Genomic DNA, 26,796 nt, shown 5'->3' on the forward strand with positions numbered 1-26,796 from the left:
CACACACACACACACACACACACACACACACACTCTTCATCACTTTATACCCTGTCTGTGCCTTCTCACTGGATGTCCTCCACATCCTTTTCACCTCTGCCTCTGGAAATCTTTGGTTTCTTTAGAGACACTGTTCAAGTGTCAGCTTCCACATGATGCTTTTTTCCCCTCGGCTAGTGCCCTCTCTCCCCAAGCTACCTTGTGTCTACTGTGTCTATTATGCTGACACTTCTGTATATTCATGCTAATCTGTAAAATACGGACAATAACAGCACCTACTTCCCAGGGTTATTGTGAGGGTCAGATGAGAAAATAATTGTAAAGTACTTAGCACAGTGCCTGGCATATAGAAAGTGCTATACAAATATTGTGATTATGATTATTAGATATTGATGCCTCAGCAAGGATTAATTTATCTGATACTTTTTTTTAACATGACAGCTAGCTGTATTGTTTTAAAGCTCCTCGTAGTGCTATTTAAGCCCTATGTTCTAGCCCTGCTTAGCTCTAACCTATGTTCTAAGGTCCCTTCCAGCTCTGACAAGCCTTTTACCAAGTCTTACTCATTAAGAGAGAGGGGCTGAGTAAGATAAGAGGTTACTGGGTGGGATCTGGGGCAGACTGAAAGTGAATGCAAGTCTTAACCTCTTAACGAGAAGAGTTTGAGCTTCTTTTTGTTTCTTTCTCAAAACCACAGTGATTCTTAACATTTTTAATGCTATCCTCCTTCAATTCACAGCCCCACTCCATTGGAATATCCTTTGATTAAATATAGAATCTGAGTTGGGTGGAATCGTAAGAGTTTCTAGTCCAACCACCTACCAGAATCACAGAACATCAGAGCTCGAAGTAACTTTGTGGGCTGTCTAGTCCAACAGGCACCAGAACAGGAATCTCTTGTATAGTGGAGAGCAATACTCAACTAGAAACAGGAGCCACTAATTTGTACCTAAGGATCACTGCGGGCTGCAAACTGACTTTTAATTTTTAAATGCAATATTATCTGTGTTTTATATTTTTATTTATTTTGCTAAATGTTTCCCACTATATCTTAATCTGGTTCTGCCAAACTCAGGAGTATTGTGGGCCAGTGCGGCCTGCAGGCCACATGGTTGGATGACTCTTTGTTCAGTTGCGTTCAACTCTCTGTGACCCTATTTGGGGCTTTCCTTGGCAAAGATACTGGATTGGTTCACGGTTTCTGTCTGCACTTCCGTTTTACAAATGAGGGACTGAGGCAAACAGGGTCAGGGGCTTACATTGTAGCTAGCAAGGGTCTGAGGCCAGATTTGAACTCTTGAAGATGAGTCTTCTGATTCTGAGCCCAGAGCTCCGTCCACAGAGCCTCCTAACTACCCCTTAATGACTCTGCTCTAGACCTGCACCAGCAGAAAGAGTTGCATCATGTGGAAATTCCCTGTACTAATGAAATCACAGTGTACTCTTTATCCCTATAATTTCTACCACCTAGTTTTAGTTCTGTTTCTCGGCCAAGTAGAACTGTCATAGCATCATATCTAGTTGAGTTTCACCCGGGCACTATGATATTAAGGGACATAAGAGCTTCCTGTCAACTAGACCCATGTAAAAAAATGGAAATGAGCTGCTTCTGCATGAGGGAGGGAGTTCCTTGTCTCTGAAAATGTCCAAGTACAGTGAGTACCATTCAAAGAGGAATGATTCTAATTGCTCTCCACTTGAGGACAGAGGGTTATTGGTGGGAATTTTTCATGTTGTCAGTCTATTGAGAATGATAGACTGTGAAGTAGCAGTGGCATAAAAACAGAAAAGATTAATAAGACATTTAAATAAAGAGACACCTCTGAGTCTCAGTTTTCTAACCTATAAATGGACTAGATCAGGGGAGGGGAACCTGTGACCTTGAGGCCACATGTTGCCCTCTAGGACCTCAAAGGGCCACACTTGAGGACCCAGAAGGCTTCATGTGGCCTTGAGGTTGCAGGTTCCTTACCCAGGGACCAGATAATTTCTCAGATCTTTTAGCTCTAACGTTCTTAAATTCTGTACCTAGCTTGTCCTTTAAGGTTCATTGCTTGTTGTCAATCTTCTCCCCCAATGAAGTCATGATCATTCAGTAAGTCCATTTATGATAACCTTATTATGAGCAACTGATTTCTCTTTCCTCATCCAAAATTCTAGAGGAAATATTCAGAGCAGCTCCTACTAAGATTATCCCTTCCCTTTCCTTCCCCTCCCACCTTAATATCCCTTCTTGCTTTCAATCCAAATTCTGTTCCTCTTTGACCCAATTCAAACCCAAATCTGAGGTTTTCCCGAACACTCCAGCACACAGAAATCTCTTCATTCCTACTTTTTATTTTTTCCCTTATTTTGTGCACTGATCTAGGTGGCCAGAGGCAGCACTGACTATTGGACAGAAAGCTAGCCTTAGAAGATGTGACCTCACTGCCTACTTCTGCTGCATATTGACTGCGTCACCCTTGGCAAATCACATCATCTCAGTGCCCCAGGCAACTCTGTAACACTGTAAATTACACTGAAGGTGCCAGCCTTCATTGCTAGAGGATGTTCCTGCCTGGACACTCCCTACACTGATGAAATCACAGGTCTGGTCCACACACAAAAAAATTCATATATCATATTTCAATTACATATGTCTTGTCTTTATGAGAAGATTGGTCCTTCAGTGAATGGTCCTTGTTTTAACTACCTTTTATCTCTCAAAATTAGCTAGAGCTCCTAGCACAGGACTCAGGACAGAGAGTGGGCTTAACAAATACTTGACTTAACAACAAATAACTTGACTTGACTTAACAAATACTTAACAAAAACTCATTTGAGCGTCATGAGCTCAATAAGGGGTGCTGTTTGCCAGGGCCAGGTGTAATGGCAAGGGAATTTGAAGATCTTCCCTGCCCCTTAATAGGCCTATATGATCACATGGAGCCCATGGTGGGAGAAGCTTGTGGAAGAGTGGAGCAGAAAGTCAGAGTGAGACACCTGGGGGAGAGAGAGAGCAGGCAAAGCAGAGCAGAACTGAGCAGATAATGTGAGTGAGAGAGGGAGCATTTTTGCCTGGGGGAACTTGCTTTGGGGGGAAGCCTATGGGAGGGAAGGCTAGGGGATGTCTGTGATCCCTGCATTGGTGACATGTATGGATTTTGTCTTAAAAAGAACTCTCGGGATGTCCGCGCTCCCTACACTGGCAATGTGTATATACTTCTTTGTTACTATGATGGATTTGGCTTACTGGTATTTGAATAAATGTCTTGGTTTTTGTCTTCAAGGAAGAGAGTCTGTTATATCTGGTGATTCAAACCTGGGAATAGTGCATATATTTCATAGCAGCTGCTGTGGGGATCACATTGGTGAAATGCCAGGGTATCTTGTTCACTCAGTTACTTAATAACATTAGCAGGCCCCCAATAGAGTGCCTGGAGTCAGGAAGATCTGAGTTTAAATCCAGCCTCAGACATGTACTAGTTGTGTGACCCTGGGCAAGTCACTTAACCTTGTCTCAGTTAAAATGAGCTGGAGAAGGAAAACCACTCCAGTATCCTTGCCAAGAAACCCCCAATTGGGGTCAGAGAGTCAGACATGACTGAAACAACTGAACAGCAAGCCCCAGATTGATTGCAGGGTGAGTCATCAAATCTGAAGCCAATCCAGCGTACCCAGGACAGGAGTGTATGATAAGCCTGGGACACTGATGGTACATGCTGAAACCAGAGATACTCCAGAAATTATGCAAATACATTATTTGGGTTGGGGGTGGCGGAGTCTCTTCAGGACAAGCAGGCTTCCAGATTGACACTTCCTAGACATTAAGAAAGAGGATTCTCTTTAGAGCTTGCCCACATCTTGTTCGTTCGGGTGAAAGGGAGGAAACGCCCACGTTTTCCTCATTTCTGTTCTGCCTAGCACACTCTTTCAGCAGAGGTGATTGTCTGCTTTTCAGGATACCTAGCAGCAGATGCTAACTCCACGCATTGGACCATGTGGATTTCCTCCTGGGAAGAGGGCAGGTTGGCTTAAAATATTTTTAGCACTTAATTGTAGTGGGCTAATTTGAGATCCCATTTATGGAAATGCTAAGCATTTGTATGGCAAGCCCTGTATTTACCCCCTGGTGTACCCTACCTAGCACAGCATTCACACGTAAGCATTCAACTGTTTTTAGATTTGGATTTTTTACTCGAATGCTATTGATGTTCCACCTGGGTCTTTTGTAGGCTAAGTGTCCTTTGTTCTTTTTCATTTATGATGGTCGATCCTTAAGACATTTTGGGAAATTCAATGCATTTTTGTTTTGTTTTGGCCATTTTTTCTCCCTTACTCCACTCCCCAAATGAAAAAGGAATTAAAAAGAATTTAACACATTTGCATGTGTAACCAAACAAAATAAATCCACACATTCACGTCTAACCCCAAAACCCAAAACAAAAGCTTTGGGATTTTTGTTATTTTTATAGTCCTTCATTCTGTGAATAATTCCATCTTACAGATTCAAGCACAAGCTCTGCAGCTGGTGACTCTTGCCTATATAAGGCAAAGGTTCTTAACTTGGAGTCTGTGAATTTTTTTTTTAAGAAATAGTTTGCTTGCCCTACTAGAAAGTTAGGGGTGGGGTGGGGGAGGATATAAGAGAGAGCAGATTGGGGGAAGGGGTATTCAATAGGCTTGCTATCTGGGGGTGGGGGGTAGGGGAAAAGACAGGGAGAAAATTTGTAACTCAAAATCTTGTGGACATGAATGTTGAAAATTAAAAATAAAGAAATAAAAAAATAAATAGTTTGCTAACTATATTTCAGTGTAACTGGTTTCCTTTATCATCTTAGAAGTTCATCATTGCAGAGTTGGACGTAACAACTCAGTCAATCAAAGAAAAATTTAGCACCTACTATGTGATTATAAGCATCTGTCATTGTTTGTCCTTCATTTCAAAGAGGACCAATGACATCGCAGGTAATGTCTTGACTTGTGCATGAATTAGATTTAGGTGAGGTAGAGCTGTGCAAAGACATGAGCCTCACTCTCTCTTCCAGGATCACTGAAGTCTGGTGGCTGACTGACAACCGCCCAGGATGAAGTGGACGACCTTGGCGTCTTCCATGTCTGAGCAGGCTCTAAGCTCCACAGTGCCTGCTTCAGCTGCCTTCCCAGCCACTAGAACAAACTGTTCTCATCCACTCCTTCTGCTGAAGGAAGTTTTCCCATGCTGGGGATAGACATCCCTCTAACTCACTGAGGGGTCTGTAGCCTGTCGTTACCCTCAACCTGATTTAGCTTATCTAGCCCCAGACTCTTACTAGCAGTGACTTTGGACAGGTCATTACACCTGTTTGCCTCAGTCTACTCATCTGTGGCTGCTGTGCATGCTATAGCTTTATAAGCACCTATGCTGTGCTAGGCCATGGGATGCAGGCTTCTTGAGATCAGGGACTCTACGTTTCTTTTTCTTTGTACCCCAGCACTTAGCTCAATGTCCAGCATGTAGGACACACTTAATAAATGCCTATTGACTGGCTTACTGTGATACAGAGGAAAAATAAAACAATTTCTATCTACAAAGATCTTATATTCCAGCAGGGGAGACAACATATATGCATATAAGTATATTAAAAATATTTACAAAATAAATTGAAGGTAATTTTGTTGGTGGAACCTAGCTTCATGTAGTGCTTTGACGGAAACTAGGGTTTTTAAGAGGTGGAGGTGAGGAGAGAGTGCGTTTCAGGCTTGGGGGTAGGGACAACCTGTGCAAAGGTGTAAAGAGAAGGATGGAGTGATAAATGATGAGGAAAAGCAAGAATCCCTGTTTGACTGGACTGCTCCCTATTTCTGTAATGCCTGCTTCATTCTCATAAAGTGCTGGGCCCAGAGTCAGGAACATTTGAGTTCAAATCCAACCCTAGGCACTCATTAACTGTGTGATTCTGGGTAAGTCACTTGAACTGTTTGCCTCAGTTTCCTCATCTATAAAATGGGGAAAAGGCAGTGAGGTGGCACAGTAAACAGAGTGCCAGGTCTGGAGTCAGAAAGACTCATCTTTCTTAGTTCATATCTGGCCTCAGACACTTAACTGACTCTAGGTAAGTCACTTGGCCCTGTTTGCCTCAGTTTCCTCATCTGTAAAATGAGTTGGAGAAGGAAATGGCAAATCACTCCAATGTTTTTGCCAAGAAAACCCCAAATAGGGTCACAGAGGCAGACATGAATGAAATGACTGAACAATCACCACCACCACAAAATGGAGATGATAATACCACCACCTACCTCCCAGGGTTAGTGGGGGGATCAAAGGAGAATATTTGTGAAGTACTTAGCACCGTGCCTGAAACACAGCAGGCACCATATGTTAGCTGATGCTAGCTGCCATCATCACATTAACCTTCCTAAAATATTAGTGGAATCATGCAATTCCTTTAAAAATCGCTCATCCTCATACAGCGTCCTGAACTTGTCAGGTTGTCCACAATCTAGTATCATTCCGCTTACTCAGGCTCCTCCTTTATTCCTCCCTGACAGGAACCTTCTACTCCAGTTGTGCTGATCTCTTGAGGGGAACATAAGTATCATTTCATGATCCCTTTTGGCTCCTTGATTTTGTTCATCCTTTCTCCCCTTCCTGGGAAGCCCTTCCTCCTCCCCTCGCCTATTCACATTCTACCCAGAATAAAAGTCTCACCTCCCCAGTAAGGCCTTCCTTAAGCATTCCAACCCCCAGGGATATCTTTGTTCTCTAAGTAGAACTTACTGTCCCTCTTACTCTTTTGCCACCCTTTATATGTTGTCTTGAATTAGTATTTGTTTTGTGCTTAAAGTTTGTCTTGTCTTCAGACAAACCATATCACCCATTCCCAAATGCATCCTCATGATGATGCTGCATCCCTGGCTACCCTTTCTATCCCTGGTTGCTCTTTCACTCACACCCCTGGCTCCCTGGTTATCATCTGCGAGTCGAAATACTTCTTGCTTTCTATTGCCACATCTAGACTCTCCTTTTACTACAGTCACTCAGGAACATCCTTCTTTGAGACCCACACTATTCGTGTTTATTCAGATCCTGGCCTCTATTGGCCTTCTCCACCCATCCCTGACTAGGATAATCTTCCTTTCTCAATTGGTTTAGTGTATGTATGTATGGAGTATATGGGGTGCTCAGGAGGGCTAGCACCTCTGGTATAAGGGCTGCTCATCCACTTTTGGTGTCCCCCTGTCGCCCAACCCTCACCTGTGGCCCCAAGAAGCTGTAGCATGTGCAGTGGCCACACCCCAGTAAACTATCTCAGCACATGACCTAAACCAGGTTGAGGGCAATACACAGGCTGCAAACCCTTGGTGAGTTAGGGGGACATCTACCCCAAGCATATCCTGGTGGAATGTGTGGATGGGAACAATTTGTTCCAACAGTCGTGAAGGTGGCTGAAGCAGGTGCTGTGGAGTGCTTAGAGCTTGGTCAGACGTCAAAGATGCCATGCTCATCCACAGCAACCCGGACCATCACCAGTCATCCTGAAGCCCCTTTGTCTTGCCACTGGACTCAAAGACTCAGGAAGGGAGTGAAGCTGATGACTCTGCCTCACTTAAATGCAATTCACATGCAAATCAAGACTTCACCCATGAAGCCATTAGTCTTCTTTGAAAACAAAGAACAATACAGATTTAGTATCAGACTCACAGTCTCAGTCTTGTCTTTCTCTTTACCCCAACTCCTGCTTGATACACATATGAACACTCTCTCACATACCCCAACTTCCCAGTTCCTTAATCTATTCAGTTCCCATGACCCACTTCTCTACTCTACTCTACCTGAGTTACACAGAGATGGCCAAACATACCCTTGATCTTCCCATCACCTATGGGTATTCCATTTTTATGTTCATGAAGTCTGTCATTCCTTTATCTGATCATGGTCTTTTATCATTCCAGCTTTCCCTCTGCCTGAGAGCCCCTACAGATCTTCATCTTCACTACCCTCTGACCCCTCCATCTTTCACTTTTTTGTCAGTCTGTCACTGCTCCTCTTTTTCCTACCTCAACCCCAAGGTCAATCAGTGCATCTCTCACTATCTTCTGCTCTCAAATTCTTTGCCTCTTTATCCTGTCCACTATTATGACTTGCCAAACTTCCTCTTCGGAATACTCCCAGAATTCACTCCCATTCACATGCTGCTCAATGGCAGTGGTAGAAAATCATGAAACCATGCTGATGGGGGCCATTACAAATTTACATTATGTAATCTCAACTGGGCCCTCACTGCAGCAAGGTGATCCTTGTACATTGTCTTAATCAATTTGATATCCTACTCACCCTGGCTATAATTCCAAATCCTTTTTCCTTAAACCTACCATTGTACTCCTCTCCCTACCCTCTCAGCTAAAGACCTGGCCTAAAACTTCACCTAATAAGTGAGGCCATTTGCTGAGAACTACTTAGCACAGTAACAGACTAACTACAAGTAACTGAATTTCAAGAAATATTTGTTTTATCAATAGGAGGATAGATTGAATGCTAGACCTAATTGTTTGTTTGTTTGTTTTTTTTGTCTGAGAGAGAGTCTTGCTTCTTTACTGAAGTCGGAAATTAAGAGGCCACTCATGGGCCTGTTTGCTCCATTTCTGACCTGGGCTAGTTTGCCCCTCCTTAGATGGCCTAACAGTTCCCTGCTCCCCAGACTCAGTCTTGTGGTACGAAATTACATGCAAACAAAGGGTGGACATGTGATCCCCTTTCCTATCCCCCAAACTAAACCTGAACTGCAGGTGGTCTTCTGATCTCTAGGGAAATTATTTTTGTTAAACCATCCAGTTGCAAATTGGCACCTGATGTTAGCTCCTGCAAATCTAAGTTGCTGTGTAACAGATCTGGGTGGGACAAAAGTCTCTCTCAGTAGAGCAAGCACATAACATGAAGACTCTACTTTTCCCTATAGAGAAAAGGGTTTAGCAAGTCTAAAGTTAGAAATACTAGTTGAAAAACCTTAGGTGCCCAATGCCAGCTTTTTGGATCACAGACATTCCCAACATCTAGTGGGTTTCTTTACTGCTGTTATGTAGGGTAGCCTATGTTTTGTCATTCAGAATTAGCTGGTATGTGCTGTAAACCACATCTTAGGTCTGTGATACTTTGAATTCAGCTGAAAATGTCCTAGGGCTAGGGGGTTGGGGCCCAACTCCATTTATTATAAATCACTGAAAGGTGAAATCACCAAAATGATAAGACTGGGAAAAAATGAAATTAAAAGATGTCTTAATTAAAATGACAACCATTTCTTCTTTTCTCATGCTATTTCGAAAGGGAAGTCAAATGAGAACAAACTGATACTACCCAGACAGTGATACTGAAGAGGGCACCCTTGTCTCAAAAGGCTGCCTGCTGGCAGGCCAGAGAGAAATGCACATCTCTGGCTGTGAAAGTTCTTTACTAAATGTAGGATGGTTTGGAATTCATAATACTAGGACACTAGCAATTTCTAGGATCTTAGGCCATGTAGATGCCTTCATTCTTCATTGAAATGTTTCATAAGGCCAGGAAGAAATAGGCACCTGGGTTGGCAAATCTTTTCTCTCCCAAAATGTCTCACAAGGCTATCTATTACATGGTATAGAGGAAAAGTGCCTTGGTCCTGGAATCAGGAAACATGGGAGTCATATCTCAGTTCTAATACTTACTAGTTGTGTGATCTTTAGCTGTCACTTGCCGATGAAGATCAGTAATGTAGGTGTGACAATTTGGTTGTAACAGACTTAGGTGACTGGGACACTGCAAAGCTAAGTAACTTGTTCACAGTCGCATAGCTAGAATAGGTCAGGGGCAGGACTTGACCCCAGGGGTTTCTTGACTCCTCCATCTACCTCCATCACCAGCTCCATGCTGCCTCTCAATATGAATAAATATGAATTGTTATTATTACTCCGTAGGGCCTTGCTTGTCTGCTTGACTAATCCCTATTAAAGTATTATCTCCTTTGCTCTCCCAAGGGAAAAGCCTTCCCAGTTCAAATGAATGAATGTCTGTAAATAACAGGCACTCTGACAGGTCAGCTTCTATACATTCTGCCTATGGGTAAGTCTGCTTCTGTGTCAAGTTCATCTTGATTGTGTAGAGGTTCTACTAAAGACACTTTCTACCAAACCATCTAGGCTTAAAGCCATCTCTCTCGAAATAAATCCAGAAAGAAAGGCACCCTTGTGTGTCTTTTAAAAGGAAAAGCAACCAACCAAGCAATCACCCTTAAGGAAAGGGGCTCAGAGACAAGAGAAGCTAAGGAGAGGAAGATGGCACCATGGCCCACTATTTCAGGGTGACACATAGCAGACCTTATGATCTTATCTCTTAGAGGGGTTTGGAAAGAAGCCTCTATGATATCTTTCTAATTAGGGCTTGAGAGCATGAAGGATTTTCTTTGCTTATTCATACTCCAAAATTTGAATTATCTTCTAATAAATCAAATGGAAGGTTGGAATCATAATGGATGCTGAACTGAGTTGGCAGTTGCCCTTACAAATTAAAGTTAAAAAAGAAGCAAACCAACAAATCCCAAACCTTAATTAAAAGTAGCTCTGGGGCATATATTATGGGGAACAAATTTCCCAAAGAGCAATAAATATCTGGACAAAGAAAACATAATATCCTCACTCTCTTAATCCTCCCCTCCCTCTCACTGTAAATCTCTTGCTTCTCCAACTTAGTGACCATTTTCCCCCCAAAATAACTTGATAAGGTTTTAAAATTGGGCCTAAGTAGTACTTCTAAGAAAAAAAAAAAACCCAAACCCAACACTAAAAGAGACTCTCATTTATGATCCACACACTTAAATACTTCCTAAATAGATGAAAATGGTCAGAAAGTACTTTTGTGAATAGAAAGGACTATATCAATGCTAATATTCTCATTGACCACAATATTCATGATTACATATGCAAATGGGTATTTAGGCATTAAGAGAGACTAAGGGAAACTTCTCCCTGGCAACAGGATAAATTATAAAAGTTGAATGCTAGGTTAATGTTCTAGAGGCCCATCAAAAGCACATTTTCTGTTAGAGGAAAAAAAAATCTAACTTCTAGCACCTCTAATGCCTCTAATAGACCCCAAACCCTCCTACTCCATAACCATAATCACACAATCTATTATCAATGAATGGATCGATACAGGGGGTGCCAATGCTTTACAAGTTTACCAATAGGATTTAAGCCTCTGGAATGTAATAAAGTCAGGTCTGAGATGGACTGCATTTTGTCAAAGACCTGAGTAAAGAATAGGTACAATGTGGGTCTTTAGGGGGAGAAAAATGCTTTTTCAGATAGAACAAAATTAAAATAAATTTGAGAATGATCTTCCCTTGCAGTGGTGGGATCTGTTTCCTCATCTGATCTCACAGTATTGTACTCCTATATAAGTGTGGAATCACGGGATTTTAGAGTTGGAAGGGTCCACTCAACCTATAGCTAAAAGAAATCCTTTGCAGAACAATACTCAGCAAATGATCTTTCCTTGAACACTTTCAGTGGAGGGGGAGGCAATCCCACTACTTCGTGGGGCAGTGGCAAGAGAGTTGAACTGAGATTCGTTCACAAGACCTGCATCTGGATAATGGTTCTGCCACTAACTGCCCCAGTGATGGCGGTGGGCAATCCTCTTAACTTGAGTCAAGGGATCTGAAAGATGGAAGGGACATCAGCAGTCACCTCACAGCACTCATGCTTGAAAGGATTCCCTCCTATAACACAACTTAACAGTAGCTGTCTTGCTTCTGCTTGAACACTTCCAAAGAATCCAGTGGCCTTCTCGCCATTGCTCACAGGAGACACTCTGTCCCCAGATTGTGCATTTTCACTGGATGGCACCCACATGTGGTTGCTCTCCCTTTTTATCTCTGGCTCTGGTTCCTAGCTTCCCTGACTTTCTTCTCAGCTAAACTCCCACCTTCTTCAAGAAACCTCTTCTAGTTTTCCTTAATGCTAATGCCTTTCTTCTAAGATGATCTCTAATTTTTCCTGTGTAAATATCTAGTTTGTGCAAAGTTATTTACATGTCTTCTTTGTTAGATTGTAAACTCCTTGAGGGTATGTAAAGGTTTCGCTTTTTTTTTTTTTTTTGTTCCCAGCACATAACAGAGTCCCTGGTACACAGTAGCTTCTTAATAAATGTTTGTTGACTTGATTTGACTGCCCCTTCTGGAAAGCCGTAATTGTTAGGAAGTTTTTCTTGACATTAGGCTTAAATATGCTTCTTTACAACTTTTACGCGGTGTTTCTCTGGGGTCAAACAGAATGGACTAATCTCTTTTCAATATAACAATTTTTAAAATATTTGAACGGAGCTATCATGTTCCCCCTAAGTCTTCTCTCTTCCATGCTAAACAGGCCCTTCAAGATAAAATGAAGGTCTTCTGGATCATGTAATCAACAAGATGGGGAAGCAGACATTTTCTCTAATTCCTCAGGACCTCTCAAACTTCTCTAAAACAGAAATTATACATCAGAGATAAACAACTTCAGCTCTCTATGGTTTAGGACACCTAGAACCCAAAAGAAGTTAAAAAAATTCAAGATAAAATGAGTTAGTCTAGCTGACTTCTAAGGTTTCTTCCAGATCTAGAGCTATGATCCTATACGTTGAAACAGCCCTTTTCATTTCTGGACAATCTGTTAGAAAAGTTTTCCCTGAGTCTTCTCCAGGCTTCTCTGTTCAACCTACTTTCAAAAATCTGCCTTACTTAAACCCAATTCCCTTGCAAGTCAAGACATCTGCCTCCTGAGGTCATTGGTCTTCTTTGAGAATGAAGGACCAATAACATGCCAAGAACTCAAGTTCCTTTGCCAGTCTAGTTGCCCTCCTTTGGTTCCTCTCCAGCTGTACCATGTCCTTTCTAAACTATGTCATTTAGAACTGAGCACAATACTCCAGATGCCATGTGACCAGGGTAGAAAACAGGGACTAGCTGTGAGCTCATCATTCCTGGGATTTGTGCCTTCTTACTATGACCCAAGATCTCATTAGGTTTCTGGCTGCTCTGTCTTACTGCTGACTTCTACTGAGCTTGCAGGCCATTTGCACTCCTTTGCCGCCCTGATCTTTTTCAGACAAACTGCTTTCTAAACACACGTCTCACATTTGTACCGGATTTTTGAATCCAAGTGTAAGATTTTCTATTCCTTATAATTTAATTCCATCCTGTTGGATTCAACTCAATGCTCATTTACAAAGGTCTTTTTGGATATTAGATTTGTCACCCAGTGTGTTAGCTTTCTCTCCCAGACCTGTATCATCTGCCCACTATTTACACCTTTGTCCAAGTCATTTGTAAAAATGTTAACAGGTGGCTAGGTGGTGCTGTGAATAGAGCACTGGCCCTGGAGTTAGGAGGACCTGAATTCAAATGTGGTCTCAAAACACTTAACACTAGCCATGTGACAGGGCAGCCAGGTAGCACAGCGAGTAAGAGCACCGGCTCCAACGTTAGGACGACTTGGAGATCGAATCCCGGGCTCAGACACTTAGCACCCACCCAGAAACACCTGGCCGTGTAACCTTGAGCAAGCTACTTAACCCCAATTGCTTAGGGGTGGTTAGGTGGCTCAGAGAGTAAGAGCACTGGCCCCAGTGTTGGGATGACCTGGATCAAATCTGGGCTCAGAAACTCAGCACCACACCCAGAAATAACTGGCCGTGTAACCTTGAGCAAGTTACTTAACCCCGATTGCTTAAAAAAAAAAAAACACTAGCCATGTGACCTTGGGCAATTCACTTAAACCCAATTGCCTTGCCTTCCACCTTCCAAAAAGAAAAAGAAAATGTCTGGTGAGAGCAAGGATCCTTGGAGTACTCCACACTGAGACTCCAAGCCACAACATTAGTATATCTGTCTTATCTTCTTAGGCCATCAATACTATCCCTGTCTTTCTTTTGGTTTTGCCAGCTAGATGCTTAATTACCATTTGATGCTTGAATGAAAGTCTGCAACATTTTTGTAAAGGAAATCATCATGCCAATACATCAGCATATTAATCTAATTGCATCATCTAAAGTCATTTTATTTCTGATATTTGAGACACAAAAAAAGCTTTAAGAATTGAGTACATGTCAGCATTTGTCAGTTAAAAAAATTGTATTTTCTGGAATTTTTATTATAAATACTTAGAATTATCCCAATAAATTTCTGGTATAGTTCCAGACCCACAGGGAAGAATAAATGGCAATAACATAGAATCATGGGATATTAGCACTAAAAGAGACCTTAGAAATCCTCCAGTTTAGGGGCAGCTAGGTGGTGCAGTGAATGGAGCACTGGCCCTGGGGTCAGGAGGACATGAGTTCAAATCTGGCCTCAGATACTTAACACTTACTAGCTGTGTGAGCTTGGGCAAGTCACTTAACCCCAACTGCCCTACCTTCCCCCCTCCAAAAAGCAAAAAAAAAAAAAAAAAAGAAATCCTCCAGTATAACTTCCTTCTGTAACTTATGTTACAGAGAAGAAAACAATGGCCTATCAAGGTCACATAAATAGGGGGTGAGCAGGGACTGGATTCCAAGTCTTTTGACTCTCAATCTACTACTCTGGTATAGGAGTAGACAAGTTCCATAATATCCCTGGTATAGGGAACACCTGGATAAGGGAACTCTCTCTTTGCCAGTGCAGATCAGTACCCTACCTGCATTTATACTTTCATAGACTTGCCTGGGGCTCTTAGAATTTAAGCCTAGGGTCATGCTGCCAGTATGTGTCAGCAGTGAAACTTAAACTCTGATCTTTCCAACTCTAAGGACAGCTTTCCAAATCCACTGCTCCCATGCTGCCTACAACACCCTTATTATGCTTCTACATAATAAAGTCACCTTTCATTATGTTACCAGTTTCCACATGTTTTGACCACAGTGCCCCACTTCTAAAAGGGTTTTGGGTAAGAAAGTCCATGAATTCTGGCTTCCTTACCACTAGTCAGGCTTCCCGGATTAGCCATAGTGACTCTTTGCAAAAGTCATAAAATGAGTTCATAAAATGCAGAAAGACAAGTTTCAAGGACTGATTCTATCAGAGATAATAGTAAATTTTCTGGTGTTAAATCTGCCTGAATGTGTAATCTCTCAAGCACATTTTTGTGTCTATTTTATATCTGATCTGTTAATGTCTCTGGGATTTGGATAAACCAAGGAGTCTCTGTCTCAATGCTCTCCTACGTTTAAAGAAGGCAGATATAGATACCTGAGCTAGAAACACGACTAGAAGTAAAAAAGGAAAAGATCTCTAATAACAAGAAAAGCTTTTGGTGCAGATATATTAAGTTAAGAACAGAATGGATTTCTCTGGAGTAGCCAAGAAATCCTGGACCAAGAATCAAAATCTAGAATTTGGCTGGGAAACCAGAGGAATGTTTAAGAACAGACTGAGATTTGGTAGCCTGAAGAGAGAAGACAAACCAAGAACAGTGTGTTCAGAAGAGTTAAATTCTAGAATTCAGGTGCTCAAAGGGAGTTCATTCATCATTCAGTCTGATGGATGAACACACTATGACATCCTGAGCAAATGGCCTTCCAGTCTCTTTATGAAGGTCTATTATGACAGTAACAACTATCTCCAAAGCTGGTACTTTACATACCTAGGATCAAACTAAACTGAAAAGCTTACACTTACATTATCTTCACTGCTTAGAGTAAGTTATTGTTATTATTGTTGTTAGTTAGTTGGCCTGAGTGGGTGTAGTCAGTGCCTGACTACCTGGGCACATTGGGGATAGAGGTGGGGGTATAAGAAAACCTAGACTTTCTCTATGGGCAGCTAGGTGGCACAGTGGATAAAATGCCGTGCCTGGAGTCAGGAAGACTCATCTTTCTGAGTTCAAATCTGGTCTCAGACACTCACTAGCTGTGTGACCCTGGGCAAGTCACTTCCCCTGTTTGCCTCAGTTTCCTCATCTGTAAAATGAGCTGGAGAAAGAAATGGCAAACCATTCCAGTATCTTTGCCAAGAAACTCCAAATGGGGTCATGAAGATTTGGACACGACTTAACAACAATAACAATAACAACAAACTTTCTAGGGGTGGGTGGTAGCAGTTGAGTGTAGCTATGAGAATAAGGAGTATGGAGGCAGCAGGGAACAGGGTTTAGGATTATGAGAAGATTCAAATCCCAGTTTTGCTACTAACTACGTGCCCTTGAGCCAATTGTCTGCTCTCTTTAAGCGCAGATTTATCCCCGGGAAAAAGGAGGGGGCTGGATTGGAACATTTGGAGGGTCCCTTCCAGCTCCAGTGTAAGCTTGGAAAGGTAGCTGTAAGCTGACCCCTTCTGGCATGTGCTGGTATAATCAACAAGGCGTTGACTCAAAACATTGCCCCTGATTCTGAGGGAACTGGAAAACTTTAAAATGTCAATTGCTTTCTAATGACTATTCCCTCTGGCACTCCTTGGGTAGGGGACATTGTAGAAAGTACTAACCAGCACCTCATCTGAAAAAGCCCTATAGAGAGCTGATTAATAAATGCTGTTGATTGATGGGAGCAATCAGATTAGAAGCAAAAAGCTATTAAAGCTGAAAGGACCCTCAGAGGTCATCTGGTCCATTTCTCATTTGATTTAATTTTCTTTTTCTTCAAAACAAGATTCTATTAATGCCTTTAGTTTTTCCATCAAAGTCATCTCCCTGTTCCCTATGAGCCTTCCCTTGTAACAGAGAAAAATAAACAAAGCCAGGGGTATACTAGGGCCAGCTCTGAGTGCAGTATCTTTTTAGGGTGAACATTTACATCTCAGAAATCCTCCAATGCTCCAAATCAGGGCTTGATGTATTGTTTTGTTCATTGTCTAGACTTAAGAAAGCGATGGAGAAAACGTTAATAATGGAAGTTAAATTTAAAAGTGTGATTTGTACATTTGTCCTCCCCACCCCCAAAGCTGGTTGTTAAACGCTGACCAATACACCACTGACAGAAAAACCAACAGACATAGTAACCACATCTGGTGGCATAACCCAGCATTTTGCAGATGGGGAAACTGAGGTAAAATGGAGCAGTCGTATTAGACAGGCTCCGAAGTTCCCTTCCAGAGCTATGATGTTATGATCATAAGTTATTCTACCTTCCTGAATTACTATGTTCCAGTAACCTCATCAGCTCCCAATTTCATGCCCAATTTTTATCTCAGAGAAGTTTCTCCTTAGCTGCATTAATGCTGACAATTTTCTGAGTGCATTCACAGCAGAAAGAGAAGTAAACATCCCTAGATAATCCTGGCCCTTGTTTTTAATTCTCTTCCCCAAAGACTTAAAACTGCAGAAGCCATCAAAAAAAAAAATCAAGGAGGGAGGGAGCCAAGGCTCTTGTCCCAGTTCCATCATAATTAGCTGACTGACCTTGGGCAACTTTCTCTAGTCCTTGGTTTCTTCCTCAGTAAAATGAAAGGGCCAGGCTTAGGCAATCACTGATTTCTTATCCTCTAACATCCTCTGATTCTGTGTGTGTGTCTGTGTCCTTTGTGAGACACAAGACAATTACCCAGATTGAGGTGAGTCAGTCTGAGTGAAAAGATCTTCCCTTCCTGATCAATACTCATTCATTTCTACTTTGCTGATAATTGGCCCTCCTCTGGGGCAGTAAGTGAAACTTGATTGATGATTTCTGAATCAAGGCTCCTAATTAAAGGTCAGCAAAAGGGGATAAAATGAGACATACGGATAGAAACATCAGTGTGTTTCCCCACCAGGGGCTTTTATCTTCCCAAGGCCTTGGGCTGTCTTTCCAACCTTCCCCAGCTGCTTCTGAGGATAGATCACCATGGCAACAGAAGGCCACTCAATGGTGCTAAAAACCTGGTACCACTAAAAGGAACAATAAGCTGTCTCAAGTGTCCATTAAAAGAGGAGGAAGCTGGTACTACCTCCCTAGAGAGGAGTTGGAAGAGCAAAGCCATTCTCCTTTCATAATAGTTAAAAAAAAAAATGAGAGCAGGCAGAGAGTTTGGGGACCCTCTAGTTCAACTCCCTCATTTGACAGATGAAGAAACTAAGGTCCAGAGAAGACATGTGACTTTTCCATGGTCACACAGGTAATTAGTAGTAAAGTTAAAACTGGATCCCAGGGACAGTTAGGTAGCACAGTGGATAGAGCACTGGCCCTGGAGTCAGGGGGACTTGAGTTCAAATCTGGCCTCCGAGACTTACTAGATGTGTGACCCTGGGCAAGTCATTTGACCCCAATTGCCTTCAAAATAAAAAAGAAAGAAAAGAAGTGGAACACAGCTCTCCTGACTTAGAGCTCAATGTACTTATCCTTGACTCCTCACCCTCCCTTCATCCATTCATTTGCCAGGTCTTAATGATTCTGTCTCCCTGACATCTCTTGTACATGTCTCCTTCAATCCATTCAACAAGGCTGCCTTTTCATTAAGTGGACGCCTGCAATGACTTTCTAATTGATCTCCCTGCTTCCATTCTCATCCCTTTTCAATTCGTCCTCCCCGCAGCTGCCAGATCGATACTTCTATAGTACCGGTCTGACCACATCACTACCCTGCTGTTGCTTCTAGGATTAAATGCAAACTCCTCTGGCATGGAAAATCCTCCACAACCCGGCTCTTGCCTGCTTTTCAGGCCTGTTAAACATTATTTCTTTTCACACACTCTGTGGAACAGCTAAACTGACCTTATTGTTATTCCTCACATATAATAATTCATCTTCCACTTCCATACCTTGCACACACTGAGTCTCTGTATGTGTGTGATTGTGTGTGTGTGTGTGTGCATGTGCTTTTTTTCCCATCAGAGAATGTAAGCACCTCGAAGGCAAAGACTTTTTCATTTTAGCTCTTGTATCCCCAGCACCTGCCATAGTATGTGGCACACAGCAAATACTTAATAAATGCTCATTGGTTGATTTTTTGCTAAGATTCCCCTGCCTTCCTTGTCAGGAGAGACTCTGAAACACCTGAAGTTAACTCAAGGACATCACAAATTGCCTCCACAGACTTTCCCTACTTTGTTTCTAGCCATAAAACAAGCTAAGACCAAAGTGGGGAATTAGAGGAAACACATCAAAATGAACTCAAACTTTGGGGGTGTGACCTTTTGAACAAAAAGCACATGGAGATAGGCTAAGGTAAAATGCAAATAGTGTGGACTGATATGAGGAATGAGGCCCCAGATCTTACCAGAGCTTGCTCTATGAGGAGGCAGAAGAGAATGGCATTGCCCACTTCCCTCAGGCTCTGGAACACATCAGTCTTGAGTTCTGCATACTCAATGATGTCCTTCAGCTGGTGATGGAAAAATTCCAAGATCCCTAGGGAGACAGAGGAGGCAGATCATCAGAGAGCTCCCAGCTGGCTTCTTTGGGCTGAAACCCTGGATGAGCTTTGGGGATGTGAAGAAATGAAGATGCATCCTTGCTGACCTGTCCTAGATTCTACTGAGGGATGTAAAAATGACCTGGCTCCAAATCCACATCCACAAGAAGAAATCCCATGTGAAAATCGGGTTGCTCACTGCAAGGAAATATCTCATTCCAAGCTCATCTATAATCTGCTCCTGCTTGTGTGCAAGGTCCCAGTCCTGGCCCCTGCCCCTCTCCTCTTGAACACCAGACATCATGATAGAAGGGGACAGTTTTTTGCCTGCATAGTCTGGGCTGCTATAAATTATCTTAGAGGCTTTTTCCACAGGGCAGATCATTTCAGGAGTTGGGAGGAAAAGATCAGTTGGACTGGTATGTAAAAATGTATGTAATATGTAATAATAACAACTAACAGTTATATTGGATGTGCCAGATGCTTTACAATCGTTGTCTCATTTGATCCTCAGAACAATTCTAGGAGCCAGGTGCTGTTATTGTCTCTGTTTTATAGAGGAGGAAAGTGAGGCAAATAGACTAAGTGAATTGCCCAGGGTCACACAGTTAGTACATATCTGAGGTAGAATTTGAATTCAGGTCTTCCTGACTCCAGGTTCAGTGCTCTACCCACTAAGACACCTTGCTGCCCCTATTTATTATTATTATTATTATTGTTTTTATTATACAGCCTTTGTATTTTTGTATTTTTGAAAACAATTCTCTATTAGTTATCCTGTTTTATCTTCCCCAGGAGAGGCAGGTTGTCCCAGTCGATGGAAAGTCAGTTCAAGGTAAGAAAAATTTGTGTTCAAGTCCTGCCTCTGAAGGTCCTTGCCTTTAAAAAACTATTTTAACTAGCTGTGTGACCCTGAGTGCTCTAAGCAACCCTTTGAGACTCTAAGTGGCAGGGAATGTGTCTACCTGAATTGGTAGGAGTCTCCTCATCTTGGGGTCCTTTACCAATGAAATTACAAGTCCCCAGGTTATGATGATCTCTCTACCTTGGGACATAGGCAGGGCACTTATAATTCCCACTTCCTCCCTACCCCCAACCATCTCCCCAATGACACAGAAAGAAACTGAGGTTCAGAAAGGTAAGTGACTTACTCAAAATCTTCTAGGTGGTTATTCAATCAACAAACATTTATAAAGCACTTACCTTGTACCAGTCACATTGCTAAGTGCTGGTAAGAAAGTGTTAAGAAAGGCAAAAACAGGCCTCAAGAAGCTTACGTTCTAATGAAGGAGACAATGTGTAAGACTAGGCATAAACAAGATTAAGAGCCGAGACTTGAACCCAAGTGTCTTGAATCCTAGTTTGAGTTCACCATGAGGCTGACACCAGTGTGCCAAAGGAAAGTTCACCAGAGGCATCTTAACGGAACCGGGAGAATGTAAGCTCCTCCTTTGTTTTTGTCTTTGCATGACTTCCTGGTGCGCCTCTTGGCTCCTAGTAACCAAGAAGCAAATGCCTGTTGAACTGAATGCCTTCCCCAACACTAACCTGGGGAGCCGTATTCATGCCGTGGCAACCTGCATATTTTGGGCATCACCTCTATGAGGGTTTTCACATACTGGAGGATGGTTCCTTGTAGCTGGCAAAAGAAAAAAAGGCAAAAAGAAAGTATAAGATAAGAAAATGTTAGGCTCAAGATCCACTCATGCCAAGGTTCTTTCTCTGACACTGGTACCCAGAGAGGTGAGGGTTGTCCAGTCTGATATCAGCCTCAGAGATGTGAGTCTGGACCTAGGCACTGATGCCCTTTGCCTGACATTTAAGCTTCTCCACAATCTCCTGTCACTTTGTGGTCTCATTTCCTATTAATCCCCTTCTCCCACTCTATGTTCCAGCTAAATTGAACTGAATTCTCAAACATCATGACTCACATGGAAGAGGGATTAGTCATGTTCTCCTTGACACTTTAAGGGCCAACAGAGCAATGGGTAGACGTCAAACAGGCAGATTTAAGGCTGGATATTAGGAAAAACTTCCTAACTATTAGAGCCATCCAGAAATGTAATGGGATGCCTCCTTGGGAGATAGTAGGTATGTTGTAAAGTTGCTCAGATTTGGGTTGGACCAAAGGGCTCTAAGGTCCCTTCCAACACTGACCATCCTTCTGCAACCCTGTCTTTGTTTATGCTGTGACCTATACCTGGGGTGGTCTCCCTCTCCCTCGGCTAATTGAATTGCTCAGCTGAAATATCTCTAGGCCCATGAAACCTTCCTTGATTCTCTTTACCTGCTTCTTCTCCTCAAGGTCAGCAATGACCTTCCCCCTCAGACATCGCACTATTTTGTATTATTGGCTACTCTCGCTATCTTTGTTGATACCCCTTGGCCCCTACTACAATATAAATTACTTAAAGGCAAGGAATATGTCTGATATGAGCTCTGAATATCTAATGGAACTTGGCACAATTCTCCCTACATAATATGCACTTAACAAATGTTTGATTTATTTTACCGTATTGTACATGGTATATGATAGAATATATGTAGTACAGTGCACTGTAGCCCATGAATTTATCTAGGTGTTTTCTGAAGCTATTTCTTTCTATCTCCTCATCCAGAACGCACCTTGTGGGTATATTCCCCAGTCATTACACATGTGTATAGTGGTACCAAAGACCACTGAACTGTTCTCGGGACTTTAAGCCCCAAAATGCAGGGGTTTCACCCTCTCTCCTTCCTCAAAGAGGAAACTGAGCCATGTTTCTTTACCTTGGCCACCTTTTATACCCTGTGATCAAGCCCTGATACTGGTAATTGCTGCTACCCCCTCTACACCAGAACCCCATCCTGGGAATAAGCCAGATTTGTGCTGGAGTTAGCCTGGTGAGAGCTGATGATTGAATTTTCAATGTGGGCACTTTGAAATCAGCAAAGGCTATAAATAAGAGCTTGATTTACTGTTTTGTTCATTGTCTAGACTTAGGAAAGTGTTCAATACTACAGATTCAATTTATAAGTGGGTTGTGGGCACATTTTTTTCCCCTGAGAGATGGTTGTTAAACATTTACCAGTATACTCCTGGAATGAGCTGTCTGATTTGGGGAGAGTCTATTAAATCTAGCCAGCCCTCAACCAGATGACTGATGTCTCCATTTTCCACCATTTACAATCAAATCTATAGTACCATTGCTTCTGGAAAGGATGTGTCAATTAATGGTGCTACTGTTCCTTTCACCATCCTTGTGACATCTCTGACCCAAACACCCTTGCCTGGCCACCATCCCCTTATATGTACTGCCTTATCCTATTAGAATATATTTTTAATAGGCAAGGACTAATGTATTTCTATCCCCAGCACTTAGCACAAAGTAAAAGTTTAATAAATGCTTTTTCATTCATTCATAAAGACCCTCATTATTAGTAAAACTTAACTAACAATAGACATGGGTCAAACCTTTTGAAGGCAAAACTGGGGTTTGCTCAGGCCTGAACTTACCAAACTCTTGACAATCTTCAGCAGCTCCTCCATCACCACAGCAATGCCCTGATAACCCAGGAGCCTGCAGATTGTCTTGAAATGAGGAGGCCCCACGAAATTCCTATAGGAGCTGTAGATGTGGCTGTAGGCAATGTTGAGGGGCTGCGAAAACAGACATGGTTGTAATTTGAATGGAGCAATGAATGATGGGGTGATTTTTTCTTACCCTGAAGAACTGTGTTTTAAAATTCATCTGCTCCAGTGACTAAGCCTTATTTTTAAAAGAATGATAATGAAATACGTCCCCTGCCTCTTAGAAAAGAGGTGCTAGACTAGACACGACGGGTGAGGCATTCGTTTTCACACATGGCCAAAGTGCTGGTTTGTCTTGTTTGATTGTACTTATTCATATAAAAAAGGATTCTGGGGGCAAGGGAAGGATGTAGTTTTTTTTTTTGTTTGTTTGTTTTTTAAAGCAATCAGGGGTTAAGTAACTTGCTCAAGGTTACACAGCTAGTTATTTCTGGGTGTGGTGCTAAGTATCTGAGACCGGATTTGATCCCCAGGTCATCCCAACATTGGAGCCTTACTCGCTGAGCCACCTGGCCGCCCCTAAGCAATTGGGATTAAGTAATTTGCTCAAGGTTACCCAGCGGAAGGAGTTTTAACAGGAAGTGATTAATGAAAAATAAAAGAGCCTCAATAAAATATTTTTAAAGAAAAATAAATAAATGTATCTGTTTATTTTAAGCCCACATAAACTTTTTCTAGGTGGATTTTATAAGTTAGTTAAACATACTGCTTCCCAGGTTTGAATTCACTTTTTACAACCTAGAAGATAAGGATGCTTAGATAATATAGTCATGCCTAATAGTGATATTGAATAAAATATCTACAGCAACAAAGACTGACCCTTCAAAAGACAGTAGCACAGTGAGTAGGATATAGTTAGACGTGTGCTTTAGGAAAATCTCTTTGGCAGGAGCATGGAGGATAGAGCAGAAAAGGGAGAGAGGATGTAGGGAAGCTATTGCAGAAGGGTATTGTAATAATCCAGGTGACTGGTCACGAGGTCCTGAACTAGGGTGGTTGCTATGTAGGCGGGAGAAAAGGAGGTGAGCTGTGAAAAAATGTTGTGGAGGTATAATTGAGGATAGATTTGCTAGGTGATGGAGAGGGAGGAGTGAGAGAGGATGCTGTAGTTGTGAACCTGGGTGGTACCCTCATCAGTAACTGGAAGGTTTGGAAGAGGTGGGTTGGGAGCATGGGGAAGGTAATGTAATGAGTTCTACAATGCAAATTACAACCCAGCCAACACTGCTTATCTTATAGAACTCATTCTGTCCCACCCAAAATCAAAAGGGAGGAGATGGACGAGGCCTCTTACTCACCAGTTACTGCACTGGAGAGTTAGAGTCCACCCTTGGAAGGGCACCTACCTTATCCAGGAGGATACCTGGGAGGTAGATGCTAGGTATGCTAAGGGAGGGGGGGTAGGAATTTTCCAAATGGCATCTGCACAATTGCCATGGTTCTCTGGGTAGCAGTTAGATAACTGCCCTGAGGGACAGAAGGACTCAGAAAGGGGAAGTTGGGAGTGCCTAAAGGAGAGGCTAGAGTAGGGAGGGGGTCCTTGTTTTAGAGACAAGCCTAGACTAAATATGGCAGGGAAGATGGTATACAACCTGAGTGTGCTGGTAAATGTTTAAGAACTAGCTTTCCAATGTATACGGGGTACATTTTAAAGTTTAATTTACATCATTAATTTGCAGAGTTGTAATTGCATTCACACTGAAAATTTAATAATCAGCTCTCCAGCTGGTAAGAGCTGGCTTCAGCACTCTATACATAACCTATAATCTCATACTCTGATTGATTACATACCTCTTGAAGTCAGTTTAAGCCCCTTCTCTAGACTAGGGACGCTGAGAGGTTTAGAGGGAGGGAGAGGGAGATTTAGAGGGAGAGTATCAACTATGTGCCAGGCACTCTATTAATTGCTTTTTACAACTATTATTTTGTTTGATCCTCACAACAACTTGGTGAAGTAGATACTATTATTGTCCCCATTTTTCTATAATTGGGGAAACTGAGGCAGTTAGCGGTTTAAGTGACTTGCTGGCTAAATCACACAGCTAGGAAGTGTCTGAGGCTGGATGTGAACCAGGCCTTCCTGATTCCAGGCCCAGCACTTTTTCACTTTGCCACCTAGTTGCCTATGCAGCCAGGCTGAGAGACCTGTCCATGTTCATACAGGTGGAATGTGTCCAAGGAAAGACTTGAATCCAGGTTTTCATGACTTCAAAGCTATCTATCTACTATGCTACTCTGTCTCTGTCAGAAATTAACTAATACACTTTAATTTAATCAACATAAACTGCTATCTGATGCTCTGTTTCCCATCTCTGCTACCCAACAATTCCACAATATAATGTTAATGGCATTCATAATTATGCTTCAGAGTCCTTATGGATTCTCAAAGAAAGATTCTGTTCTATCCAGTCTGGTTTTACTGCTAGGGGGAAATCTTACTGAATCTTAATCATCTTTTTTTTTGAAGGGTAATTGGGGTTAAGTGACTTGCCCAAGGTCACACGGCTAGTTTTGTGTTGTGTCTGAGGTTGGATTTGAACTCTGGTCCTCCTGACTCCAGGGCCCGTGCTCCGTGCTCTAATCACTGTGACACCTAGCTAGCCCTGAATCCTAATCATCTTAAACCTGAAAATCCTGTGCTGCATATTTGGGAACTCTCTAAAAATCAGGAAGTTTCATCAACTGCAATCTCCCATTTCTTCACCAACCTGGATAACAGAATACATTCATTACATGAAAACTTCAGCTACTCTGAGGTCCTAAAGGTGTGCTATATGCAGTCATAATATTTTTGTGGCAAAAGCCCATTTTGGTGCTATGTAGATGAATTCTTAATAGTACTTGAGTGTGATGAAATTCTCAGCTAAATAAGAGGGTGAGTGGAGACATTATTCCATGTAGTCACAAAATATTCTAAAGGCCATTTTGATCGGGGATAGGAGTGCCTATTATAGACACCAAAGTATGATAATTGCTCAAGTTAGTATAATGCACATACCAGGCATTTTTATGAAAATGATTACTTCAGCTCAGTGATCTACATAGCAGAAGAAGTACCATGATTAAGTTTTCATGTGCAGAGCAAATATAGGTGTTAAAAAAGGAGAGAAATGATTATTAATAAGCAATGATTTGGTGAGATCCAGAGTTCTCCCCCTTTTTCTGAAGCTCTCATTTCCAGGCTCAGCAGGACAAGAGAGATGATAGCAGTTAGGATTAACATTCTCCTCAATCTAGATATTGCTACTCCACCCAGCCTTACAAAGTATTTAATCTAAGGTGAAACTCCCACACCCATCATCCTCTGCTCAGGCTTGGGCTGGGGACACAAATTCTTTGATTAGATTGCCCAAGGTTGGGCAATTTAGAACTAAATGACAGAATTAAAGTCACATTTCCCCAGCCCCTCATTAAAACAGGTCTACCTCTTATTGTAATATTCATTTTTTTCTTATTTCTTGTTAATCAGAGTTGACTGGCACCTTCAGGAATACACCACTCTTCTAAGGGCATATAAATTGTGAGCCCACAACCATGATTGGTCTTTGGCATTTGAGAGTGGCCACTGGCCCTTTTATTAATAAAATGCTAGCATTATTAATGAAATGATTAATTACCTAGAAATTATATCTCTCAAACTTTTAAAATATCACACAATACAGCACATACTATGATTTTTCTTGTATTATTATATATGGGTTTGGTTTTTTTTGAATCAGATCTTTGATTTCATTGCTATAGGCAGTGCTTCTTAAAGTGTGATCTGGAGACTTCTGCAGGCCCCTGAGACACTTTCAAAAGGGGGTCCACGAAGTAAAAACTTTTCATAATAATATGAAACCATTTTGATTTCAAATATGGCAAACACTGATAGATATGCCTCACACAAACAAAAGCTCTTTGGTGGGTCATCAATAATTTTTATGAATGTAAAAGGGTCCTGAGACCAAAAAGTTT

The 26,796-nt window shown here is 41.9% G+C and overlaps 1 protein-coding gene across 1 annotated transcript in view; it reads right to left on the reverse strand.

Annotated features, from left to right (window-relative positions):
- CYFIP2 (cytoplasmic FMR1 interacting protein 2) overlaps positions 1-26,796 on the reverse strand; it is a 143,066-nt gene that overhangs the window by 19,891 nt on the left and 96,379 nt on the right. Inside the window, exons 25-27 of the mRNA XM_069102493.1 lie at positions 22,765-22,908; positions 20,817-20,907; positions 19,134-19,264 (exon numbers count right to left, since the gene is read on the reverse strand). Of these exons, the coding sequence (XP_068958594.1) occupies positions 19,134-19,264; positions 20,817-20,907; positions 22,765-22,908 (366 nt within the window). The remainder of the gene's footprint in view (positions 1-19,133; positions 19,265-20,816; positions 20,908-22,764; positions 22,909-26,796) is intronic.

Source organism: Petaurus breviceps, unplaced genomic scaffold (genome assembly GCF_028583685.1).
Source record: "Petaurus breviceps papuanus isolate PSGF00001 unplaced genomic scaffold, PetGlider_PUasm1.0 551, whole genome shotgun sequence".
Classification (NCBI taxonomy): Eukaryota; Metazoa; Chordata; class Mammalia; order Diprotodontia; family Petauridae; genus Petaurus; species Petaurus breviceps.